Raw genomic sequence first — 12890 nt, 5'->3', positions numbered from 1 at the left:
CTTTGTAGGCTGTATATCAAGCCCCATTGTAATTTGTCCCTCTGTCCTCTTTTTGTCTTTTTTCAGGTATAAGATTAAGGAAACCTCATAGTTGTCTACCACACAGATCTCAGCATAAAATATATCTCTTTGTTATAGCTTTTCAATCTAATTACGGAGAAGACTTACGCCAATCCTTGGGACAGGTGCCATTTTCAATAGGGAATCCTTTGTCATTGGTACTGGTGGCACACCAGGACTGGTCTTTTTCCTCATTCTCAATGCAGTATTTGACGATGACTCCACCAAGTACAAATGGAACGCACCTTTTGCCTTCTGTTGTCTCCAGTGACACAACTTCCCCTATTTGAATGGTCAAAAGATACTTATAGAGGTTTTACATTAAGATTTTCTACAAAAAAATAGCTCTCTCTCTCTCTCTCTATCTAAAAATAGAATTGTTGCAACAATGAAATACAGTATATATTCTCACCAATTCACAAACTCTGATAAAAGTATGTTGCCTGGGAAGGAAATGTTTAAAGAACTAAACTGTAATAAATATATATATAAAATATGGACTTCAAGATTTCATATTTTTCTATATTTATATGAAGGTGAGAATATCTGTTTGTACTGGGAATTTTGAAGTTCCCATTTATTTAGTAAAATTTAGTAAAATTGACGTTCTGAACTTCCATGGAATAGAAAAAGATAACAAAATGCATTCTTGAATTTCACAATAAATGAGAAATAGTATCATGAATATGTAAAGTTAAATTCCATGTTAAATTAGAAATTTAGCAAAGTAAAATCCTTAATTTCATATACAGTAGGTGAAAACTTCAAATTAACTCAGAAATATAATAAGAGCAAATGCAATCCTGTAAGTTACAATAAATTAAAAAGATGGTGAAATGTAAATCTGAACTTCACACAAAATGAGAAATATACACAAAATTTCAATCTTGAAACATAAAAGTGAGAAATAGTATATTAGAAATACAATCCTAAACTCCACACGCAGATACTAATGTGACAGTTCGTACAGTCTAAGAATATAAAACTGCAGAATATTGTGAAAGTTTACAAGTTTACCTTATCATTTCTAATTCCACTAAAATGGTTAGTTACTTGGACTCTGAGACAAGATGTTATTTGAATCTACCCAGGAAAGAGAGAGAGTCTCAAAGGCTTGAGATTAGGTAACTTTTTGCAAGTGTGTGTGTGTGTGTGTGTGTGTGTGTGTGTGTGTGATAGGAGGGAGATCATACCCTCATGCTTGTCCTAAACCCGATAGAGTAAAGGGTTGCAGGGAGGATTCACATATGACTAGTAAAACAAGCAAATAGGTTTTACTAAAAGTAGGTGATATAGATAAATCAAATGAATGAAGACCTTACCAGTGGCATTCTTGATCTCTAGAGGGGGGACGTCCATCTTAGTGGTATCTGTGGCAAAAGGCAATCATTTAATTTGTTATTTTGGTGATATAGAGTTCTAGTTCTACGTATTTTCCCACATTCAATATATTTCGTCCAAGGAGTTAATGGCTAAGGTACTAGAATGCCTTTTAAAAATAAACATAAGACTGAGCTATCAGGCTGACTCACTCCAGTCAGGTGTGCAGAAATCCTTCTCAAGCACAAGACCAAGATTATCAACCTGGACAGCACACCAATCACGGTCATCTTTTGGCTTAACGCAGCCTTCTTGCAGAATTCCCTCATGTAGAAAGGGGAGGCAGATCTTCCCACTGGCAGATTTTACGACCGCTGCAATAGAGAGGTTTGTAAGGGAGAGAAACATCAATGAAAGGGACACTGATGGTTGATGAATGGTCTTATAATAAATAGATAATCACATGGTAGGATTAAAGGGAAAAACAAAGCTGACACTTATCTTAATGATATTGATATGACGGAGATAATGGGAATGTTAATTCTAGGAATGATAAAAGGAATATGAGAAAAATAACGATAATAATATTGCCAGTCACAACTCATTACTCAAGTACTCACCCGGTTTTTCCTGGCAAACATCTGTATGCAGAACCAATCCGTCACGACTGATGGCTGTGGCACACCAAGGCCGTCTGTCGTTACTCTCCACGCACTGACGATACATCTGGCCCTCGTGCATAAAGGGGAAAACACACTGCTGCCCAGACTCCGTCAGTGTGATGTCCACACCACCTGAGTTTTGTCAGCACATGGATGAATAAGGTCAATTGGTGAATGAATTATGAATATACAAATGAAACGTTGCGTCAACTGTAGGAGCGATATAAGAAAGTGGAAGAGGGAATAATAGCACTTAGTGGGTACATGCTATGTTGCCTATCAAACTAACTAACTATGCCTCTAAAATCTAACCTAAGCTCACCTTACCTAAACTAAATAGTATCTGACCTGACATTATCTTCCCATACCTAATGAGACTTCGTTCAATGTTTCCAAAAATGCTTTCATCCCAAAGTAATTTTAATCAAGTTTGGTTCTCTGTTTTTTCTTCTGGAATAATTCTCAACACAAAGAATACCCAGATGAATCTACTCAATTATGAATGTTGAAAACGGAAAATGTTACTCTCATTTGCAGTCTACTAATCTATAAGCTTGAAATAAGGTCTAGTAAATCCCAACTTATTGTTTTTATCTTCTCTGCAAATATATTTCTGAGATCTAACTCTCCATGTCAATATTTCTTTCAAAATTGGTCTTAATCCAAATAAAAGTGAACTTGTTTCAATTACTGCTTACAGATTCCAAGAAATATTTCAGTGCACCAAACTATTCAATAGTGTCCGAGATATTTCAAGGAAGTTTTTCATCATTACTCATTTTTTATGTCATTTACTCCCTTTGCAGGGGCAGACATAAAATGCAATATCTTCATTGTCCTCTAAATTATTGATTTCTGTCTGACTTGCCATCTAGTTTACTTTCCTTTCTTCATGATTTTTGGGCTTTCCTTGCAGTCATTCTCCTACTATCTCCAATTTTACAATTTTTCCGATTAAATGCTGCTTACCACTTGTCATTATAAATCCAAAATGACCTTAATCTTGAGATCTCAGCCTATTTTTACTTTTGAACACCACATCTCCTAGCATAGGTAAAATTTGTAACATCATTTTCCAATGCACTTTAGCCATGAATTTATGATGCAAGATAATCATAACCAATCAGTCACTTAATCCAGCCTTGGATCTTTTCCTTTTGTAGCCGCACCTGGTCAAAATCACCCCCATTTATGTGAACATTCAGTTTTTATAAATCTTCATTTAAGTGGTATCCAGCACATTACCAAGTTTATTGTATTGTCACAGAAAAACTCTTCAGTTGAAAAGGCTTAATTGCTCAACCAGGCAGAAGCTGCTTTATATATATACACAATTGAACCCCCGTAATCTCGTTCTCGAGATTCGCAGATTTACCTATTTGCAGATTTCTCTTTGGACCATATCTACTCATTATTCACAGGAAGTTTGCCTATCCGTGGTATTTTTCATTGAGAAATATTCACAAATTATTGTATTTTCACATCATTTTCATGACTAAACGCACTTTTTGTGATAAAACTATTATAATAATATTCAGTTATAAAAATTTTCATAGTGTAGTCACTGTTTGGTCCTCAAAGGAGTTACCCTCCATGGTGAGTGCTATCGCTCCATGGTGACTACTGATATTAAAGAAATATCTTTTAACCCAGTCTTGTAGCTGGGTATTGTGCCATAATGATAAACACTATGACATGTGATAAAGTATGAGGGACTCAAAGACAAGAAGGCATTTTCTGGTCTTCAGCGAAGCTATACCCAGTTTCTCACGTCAAGACTGCAGAACAAGTGACTGTTGCGCATGCGCATCGGCCATCTTGTTTTACAATCAGACTGGTCAGAAGACCAAGACCCATTACCTCTCTAGTCAATGCTGACTGAGGTGCCTCCAGCCAGTGCTGCTCATTTGAGACTTTTCAATCTCCTATTTCATTTCTTCAAGGATCATGGAATCACCAAAGTTTGAATGTTAAGTGCTTATTTTTAAGATTTAGTGAAAAATATTTTAGTTTAAAACTGTAGAACAAAAGTTTGTTTTAAATATAGAAACCAACCTTTGTTTGGCCGTCCTTTGAGAGCACATGATCGATGTTATACATGATCCATGTTATACATGATCCTTGCTAGCCTTTTTATGAAACCGAAAATGTTTAAAGAATTTGTCATTCCTTTTTGTATATTTGTCACCAAGCACGTCTTGATCCTCGACCTATTGACATTGAACAAGCACATTGTTTGCCAAAAGTTTTGAATGACTACCATTGACCAAACATGTTCAGTCATTCCAAAGGGGAACTGGACAGTTTCTATAATCTGAAAGATGCATACTGGCATCCCTATTGTCGTTCCCTTCCAATCCTTCCTAGGATTCCTGATATGGAGAAATACATACAGGTTCAAAGTCATGCCTTTTGGGATAAACATTACCCCAAGAATCTTTACAAAATTGGTAACAGTTGTTGTCCGAGAACTCAGGAAAGAAGGAATACATCTAGTAATAGCTTATTTAGATGACTGGTTAATCTCGGGGAGCCACAAGAAAAGTGCTTGAAAACCTTAAGAGTAGTGGTCAACAGACTCCAGTCAAAAGGTTTTTATAATAAATTGGAAAAAATCCCGCATCACATCCAGCAGACATTTCAGTGGCTGGGAATGTGTTGGGATACTGCTCATGGTCTTTTGTACCTCCCCATCAAAACACAGAGCAGAATAATGAAAAACCTCAAAGGGTTCCCGACACCGTATGATGGGTCCACTGCAGTTTGCATCAGTAACAGATCCAATACTCAGATTGCAACTGGACAAATCTCACAAAATGAATCAGAAAGTTGGGGAGATACTTCAGCCATGGAGCCACAAGGAATCTCTGGCAAAATAGGTCACCCTGACTCCTCCATCTGTAAAGGTAACAATACACACAGATGCCTTGTTTACAGGTCTGGGAGGACATTGGGAGGATCGTCAGGTGGCAAGGAGGTGGTCGGCTACTCTAGAGAATTATCATATCAATTTCCTAGAGCAGATGGCTGTCCTTCTGTCTCTCAAGAAACTCAAACCCCAGAGGAAGAGGAAACACACATTCTGTTGGTTTTAGACAACATGACTGGAATGTCTTACATCAAGAAATTGGGATCACACTGACCTCCTCTCAACATGTTAATGTTAGCCATCCTTTGGATGGCACAGGTAAAAAAGTAGCACTTGTCTGCAATTCACCTTACAGGATTTCTCAATGTAATAGCAGACTCTTTGTAAAGGAAGACAACAGCCTCAACAGAGTGGACATTGGACAACCACTCTTTTCAAACAATAACCAACCTACTTCCACAACTGGAAATGGACCTGTTTGCCACATATGAAAATCACAGTCATGCAACAGCAAGAGATGCCTTCTTACAAGACTGGAACAAGTGGAAGATGATATATCTTTTTCCTCCATTGTCCAAGATTTCAAAAGCTTTGAACAAACTCTTAAACTTAATAGCCCCAAATTGGCCAAACAGGTATTGGTTCCTATTACTTCAACAACAGGCTAAGAGATCCATTACAATGCTGTCAACAGTACTATCCCCGAAAGTATGTGGGAAAGTCGTTTACGCATCATTCTTTCTAAGCTGAGACCTTCATGTGTACATTTTTTAATATAATCTACCGTGAAAACTACTCACCCAATATTGCTAGGTACCTAGTGGAAAAACTAGACATAATCTATCTGGCAATACCAGTCTGTATGGAAGATATGGTTAGATTATATCCATACTGAGAGCCCAGTATGGGCTCTCAGTATGGATATAATCTAACCATATCTTCCATACAGACTGGTATTGCCAGATAGATTATGTCTAGTTTTTGCACTTATTTAACTCTTTGAAGACATTCATCTTGTTGTTACAACAATTATGGCACACAAGGCAGCGTTAACAAAACCCTTACTTTACGGATTCAGGATTGATTCCAGCATAGAAGTTGTCACGTCCCTTCTGCGGTCTTTTGCTCTACAGACCCGCTCCCGAAAGACTTCCAATTACTTGGTCCCTGAATGAGGTACTTAGACTTTTATGTGCACCTCAATTCAGCAGACCTAATACAACCATAACTCACATGCTTCAAAAAGCGATCTTCATGGTGGCATTAACATCAGGAGACCGTATTAGTGAACTGGGCTCTCTCAGATGGGGACGATATCACACAAACTGTTGGAATCAATTACTATAGGTCCCCTGGTCCATCATTCCTGGCCAAGAATGAGTCCTTTAAGAAGGAAATTTCCTATTCTTATACGAAAACTCAACTTAGCAGACAGAACATTATGCCTCGTTCAAGCACTTAAGGTTTACCTAGAGGTCATGGCAAACATTCCAGAAGGTCTGATTTTCCTACATCCTAGCATGAATAAACCACTCTCTCTACGAGGCCTAAGAATAATTTTAGTGACTCTCATTAAAAAGGCTAACCCACACTCCTTTCCTAGGTCGCATGATATTAGGAAAGTAAATACATTGTTGGCCTTCTTCAAAAATGTATCTTTCGAAGAGGTCTCCAAATGTACTGGGAGGTCATCAGACTCAGTATTCTTAAAACACTATTGCCATGGGTTGGGACAAATTCGACTGCACTGTGTATCAGTAGGTGGTATGGTCAGTCCTAACCCCATAGGCGCTACAGCAGAAAACCAGGGGTCTTCCTAAGAAGTGGGTTGGTTGACTATCGCTGGGGAAGGTGCGTCAAGACCGCAACCCGCAACCATACCAGCATGCTTAGGTAAATCACTACAGAAATTTACACTAAAATTACAACTCCTTGCTTAGTTTTTTGTTCTTTGTTACCAAAACTGTTGGCTTGACCTTGGAAAAGAAATTATTGAGTTTTAATTTCGAGATTGTTGGGATGGAAATTCTGGGAGCTTAAGCTTTTTGTTACCTGTCAGTTTTTTTTAATGCTCCTTTGAGGACAAAACAATGACTACGCTATCAAAAAGAAAGGTTTTTACGTAGGAAAAACCTATTTTTGGTAGTTGCTGTCTAAGTCTTCAAAACCATCCCACTTCCCTGACAATAAGGCATAGGATTTGGGTACAGGTTTATCCTACGTTGACCTGTTAACAGATTAATGATTTTTGGTCTTTTAACCAGCCCAACTGGGTACAGCTTCGCTGAAGACAAAACCAAATGCCTCCTTGTCTTTGAGTCCTTTAAACTCTATCATGTGTCATACTGTTTATTATTATGGCAAAATATACCCTGCTACAAGACCATGCTACATGGAGGGGAACACTTTGAGGACTCAAAACGACTACCAAAAATAAGTTTTTTCGAGGTCGAGGGGTATAAGTAATCCGGATTCTAGCTTTTCACATGGGGTCTGGTACACATCCCCCACGAATACGGCTCTGTATATACTATATATATATGCAAAACATTGAATAGGATCTCATTTTCTGACTTTAAAAATGACTTAAAGTTATTCTTGTCTTATAATATGACATTTTTATGATAAAATAAAGTTTTATATACTTACCAAGTAATAAAATAGATAAAGTTTTGACTTGCACGGCAGCTAAAACTTTGAAATTCACGGTAGTGCTTCTTTTGTTTTGCGTAGGTGACTAACCCCACTCACCTTTGGGGAAAGAACAACTTAACAAAGGGCTTCAATTTGTTTGTGCCCTTATATCCATGCAAAGGGAAGAGGGAGGGCTCCAAATTAGCAATTAACTGGTAAGGATATAGTACAGTGTTCCCTGTATTCGTGGGGTACCAGACGCCCCCGTGAATAGCTCGAAACTGTGAATAGTTAGGACTCCTTTCTAAAAATGCTTATATCTGCCTATCTTGAAAGTTCAAATACCAAATGTATACTTAAAGTATCATCCTACATCAAATTTACCATTGATTTGTTTGTATGGTGCTTTCACGTTGCATGGTTATTCAGCAACGGGCCCAACGGCCTTATGTGACTTCCAAACACGTCAAGAGTGAACTTCTGTCACCGGAAATACACATCTCTCGCTCCTCAATGGAATGGCCGAGAATCGAACCCATGACCACCGAGGTAGGACGCCAACACCATACCAACCATGCCACTGAGTCGCTTAAAATATACCAATGAATTGGTGTTATTAATATAATTTCAAAGTCATTTGAAACATTTTACCATTGAAAATATATAAACAGCCAATAACAGAGAGAGAGAGAGAGAGAGAGAGAGAGAGAGAGAGAGAAGGAGAGGAGAGAGAGAGAGAGAGAGAGAGAGAGAGAGAGAGAGAGAGAGAGAGTTATCCTTATCTAAAAGAGTGAAATGAATAGAATCTTGTATTTCTTTAAAATACTATCACACAAAATGAATTTTGTAATTACAGTTATATTATTATTATTATTATCATTATTATTATTATTTTTTTTTTTTTTTTTTTTTTTTTTTTTTTTTTTTTGCCTTATCACAGTCCTCCAGTTCGACTGGGTGGTATTTATAGTGTGGGGTTCTGGGTTGCATCCTGCCTTCTTAGGAATCCATCACTCTTTCTACTATGCACGCTGTTTCTAGGATCACACTCTTCTGCATGATTCCTGGAGCTACTTCAGCCTCTAGTTTTCCCAGATTCCTTCTCAGGGATCTTGGGATCGTGCCTAGTGTTCCTATGATTATGGGTACAATTTCCACTGGCATATCCCATATTCTTCTTATTTCTATTTTCAGATCTTAATACTTATCCATTTTTTCCCATTCTTTCTCTTCAACTCTGGTGTCCCATGGTAATGCGTCATCAATGAGTGATACTTTCTTCTTGATTTTGTCAATCAACGTCACGTCTGGTCTACTTGCACGTATCACCCTATCTGTTCTGATACCATTGTCCCAGAGGCTCTTTGCCTGATCGTTTTCTATCACTCCTTCAGGTTGGTGCTCGTACCACTTAATACTGCAAGGTAGCTGGTGTTTCTTGCACAGGCTCCAGTGGAGAGCTTTTGCCACTGAATCATGCCTCTTTTTGTACTGGTTCTGTGCAAGTGCCGGACATTCGCCTGCTATGTGGTTTATGGTCTCATTTTTCATATTGCACTTCCTACATATGGGAGAGATGTTATTTCCATCTATCGTTCTTTGGATATATCTGGTTCTTAGGGCCTGATCTTGTGCCGCTGTTATCATTCCTTCAGTTTCCTTCTTTAGCTCTCCCCTCTGTAACCATTGCCATGTGTCATCACTGGCTAGTTCTTTAGTCTGTCTCATGTATTGTCCGTGCATTGGTTTGTTATGTCATTCCTCTGTTTTGTTAGTCATTCTCCTGTCTCTGTATATTTCTGGGTCTTTGTCTACTTTTATCAGTCCTTCTTCCCATGCACTCTTGAGCCACTTGTCTTCACTGGTTTTCAGATATTGCCCCAGTGCTCTGTTCTCGATGTTGACGCAGTCCTCTATGCTTAGTAGTCCTCCCCCTCCTTCCTTTCATGTTATGTATAGTCTCCGTATTTGCTCTTGGGTGTAGTGCTTTGTGTATTGTCATATGTTTCCTAGTTTTCTGGTCTATGTTGCGGAGTTCTGCCTTCGTCCATTCCACTATTCCTGTACTGTATCTGATTACTGGCACTGCCCATGTGTTTATGGCTTTTATTATATTTCCGGCATTGAGTTTTGACTTAAGTATCACCTTGAGTCTGCATATATTCTTTCCTGATCGTGTGCTTATTCTCTTGGTGTTTTATATCCCCTCCCTCCATTATTCCCAGGTATTTGTATCCCGTCTCATCTATGTGTTTGATGTTGCTCCCATCTGGTAGCTTTATCCCTTCAGTCCTTGTTACTTTGCCCTTTTGTATGTTGACTAAGGCACATTTTTCTATTCCAAACTCCATCCTGATGTCCCCAGATACAATCCTTATAGTCTGGATTAGGGTATTTATTTCCTTGATGCTCTTACCATACAGCTTGATGTTGTCCATTAATAATAATAATAATAATAATAATAATAATAATTATTATTATTATTATTATTATTATTATTATTATTATTATTATTATTATTATTATTATTATATTTGAAAGTATTAATAAACATATAGTACATAAACTATAAAAATTCTCTCATCTCAGTAAGAGAGAGAGAGAAATTACATGTCTTAGGCACTGGTCAGAGGAATTAATAGATATACTATATTAAAATAAATGGGGATGATAACCTTAGCACTTGCTGGTTAGAGAAAGGTGCAAAACAGTGGATCCCTCAACATGCTGATATGAAATACAAATTGAAAACATGTGGTCGTGGGATGACGAGATGCAAGCAAATTCCAGAGATATGAGGTAAACCACAAGGAAAGGTTACCTCAGGTTACTTTAGGTCACCGAGTGCGTTCGATAAATGATCGTGTACATGGGAAAATGGAAACGCACAGAATAGACTAGCGTGTACATGTTCGTGTGTTCAGTAGCACGCATGTATCCGTGTGTCTGTTGGTCAGCGTACATATGTACGTTTATAAGATGAAATAGATGGAATAAAAAACCCCTAGTGAGGTGATTAAGGGCATTACCTGATACTGATTGTGTTTGGAAACATGCCGTAGGGGAAGCCGCTAAGATCCACCAGAGAAGGTAATGCTGATACTGATATTTTCAATGGGGTCCTAGTGGATGCAATGAAAACCACAGGTGGTGATATTTATGGGGATGTGGAACAGGGAAGTACCAACTACAAATATAAAGGTGTTGTATCAGAGGATGTTATTTTAAATCCAGGTACAAAGACTATGGTAAAAGTCAGACTGAGGGAAGTGAAAAAGCCCAGGGAGGTATGCGTACTTGAGGGTAGCAAGAAACTAAGAGGGGTTATTAGCGCCGGATCAGTGAACAGAGTATCAAATACTGGTGTTACATGGGTCGAATTATTGAACTGTATTGATACAGTTAGGAAATATCAGAATACATGTGTGGTAGACCTCCAAGACTGGAGTAGTGATAGTGGTTCAGTGGCTATTGTAGAGGGAAAAACTGAGTTTTCAGAGGCAGAAATGCTATCAAGGAATAAAATATTTAGAGAACATTTAGCTGATGCAGACTATAAAGAGCATATAGAAGCAGTAAGTGAACTTTTGGCGGAATTTGGGGACACAGTAGGATTACAATGGGATAAATTGGGACTGACTAATGTGTTGGAACATAAGGTGAACCTAGAGGAAGGTATGAAACCTATTTTTATTCCTGCATACTGCATACCTTTCAAAATCAGAGAACAGGTAGAGAAAGAGGTCAGTAAATAGGAAGAGGAAGAAATTATTAGACCTAGTGTGTCTCCATACAACTTTCCTCTGTTAGCGGTGCCTAAGAAGGACGGTTCTGTACGAGTATGCATCGATTTTAGACTTTTGACCGAGAAAACAATTCCTGACCGTTATCTAGTCACATGCATACCAGGTCTTTTTGTAGAAATTGGGGACATAATATTTATAGTTCAACTGATTTAACACAGGGTTTTTTGCAGGTCCCTCTTAGCGAAAATAGCAAGGAATGTACTGTTTTTTGAGTGCCCAAGGGACACTTTGAATTTATGCAGATGCCTTTTGGTTTGTCAGGTAGTCCTATGACTTATGAGGTTAGTAAATACAGTTTTGCACGGGCTATTGGGTAAATGTTTTTGTGTACATGGATGATATATTGGTTGCAACAGACTCGATCGGGCAATACTTAAAAGTGCTTAAGGAAGTACTTAGGAGACTTAGGTTAGCAGGATTGAAAATTAAGCTAGGTAAGTGTTCCTTCTAGAAGAAGCAAATTACATACTATTTAGGTCATGTCATATTTAAAGAGAGAGTTAGAGTAAATGCCGATAAAGTCAAAGCAATTGCAGATTTTCCCATCCCGAAGTCAAAGAAACAAATTAGATCATTCCTGGGAATGGCGGGATATTTTCGTCGTTTCCTGAAAGGGGTTTCTAACATAGCAGCTCCTTTAACAGATGTGTTGCAGGAAGACATTCAATTTCATTGGGGAGAACAGCAACACGTAGCTTTTCAGAAAGTTAAGGACGCATCAATGAATCCCCCAGTTCTGAAATTTCCAGATTTCAGCGAACCTTTCACGTTAATGACCGATGCCAGTCAGGAGGGTATAGGTGCTTGCCTTATGCAAAAATTTGATGGGAAGCTCCATCCCATAGCCTTTTATAGTAGGAAATTTAGGACAAAGGGCAGCAATGAAAGACTAATGGCTACCATAGATAAAGGAACCTTTGCAATAATATCAAGTTTAGTTCATTTTAAAATGTTACTAATGGGGAATAAAGTAAAACTTCTTGCAGACAACAAGCCATTATTGGAGCTTTTTAATAAACCCGATTTGTCACCCAAAAGAGCTCAATGGTTCGTAACTATCAGGGACTTTGATGCAAAACTCAATATATAGAAGGCAAGTTAAATGTAGTCGCAGATGCCCTTAGTAGAAGTTTTTATGATACGGAAGATGAAATAGATGGAATAAAAAAACCCTAGTAAGGTGATTAAGGGGCATTACCTGATATTGATTGTGTGTGGAAACATGCTGTAGGGGAAGGCACTAAGATCCGTCGGAAAATTTAAAGTGAAAGACTTTGAAAAGTTATACCCTTTTATGTAGTGACACTGAGTTCAGTTTCTTGAGAAAAGGAAGTGTAATGCGACACTCATTTATTGACAAACTTTAACATTTCATTGTTTGATAATTACGTATCTTCTCATTTTCAGATGGATTTGAAGTCACCATTTAGAAAAATGGACAGGCTTACGTTGACTTTTACTGATAAAGACTATGAATACTCGGACAGAAATATATAAGAGGGGTTACTTACTTAAATATGATTTCGGGAAGCGTAATGG

The 12890-nt window shown here is 37.9% G+C and overlaps 1 protein-coding gene across 1 annotated transcript in view; it reads right to left on the bottom strand.

Annotated features, from left to right (window-relative positions):
- Positions 1-12890, bottom strand: part of LOC135219347 (uncharacterized) — a 294091-nt gene that overhangs the window by 156186 nt on the left and 125015 nt on the right. The window contains exons 20-23 of the mRNA XM_064256029.1: positions 2001-2174; positions 1593-1754; positions 1383-1430; positions 169-342 (exon numbers count right to left, since the gene is read on the bottom strand). Of these exons, the coding sequence (XP_064112099.1) occupies positions 169-342; positions 1383-1430; positions 1593-1754; positions 2001-2174 (558 nt within the window). The remainder of the gene's footprint in view (positions 1-168; positions 343-1382; positions 1431-1592; positions 1755-2000; positions 2175-12890) is intronic.

The sequence above is a fragment of the Macrobrachium nipponense genome, chromosome 1, assembly GCF_015104395.2.
Source record: "Macrobrachium nipponense isolate FS-2020 chromosome 1, ASM1510439v2, whole genome shotgun sequence".
Lineage (NCBI taxonomy): Eukaryota > Metazoa > Arthropoda > Malacostraca > Decapoda > Palaemonidae > Macrobrachium > Macrobrachium nipponense.
Note: the sequence above shows the minus strand (reverse complement) of the source record. Positions and strands in the feature narration are given on the sequence as shown.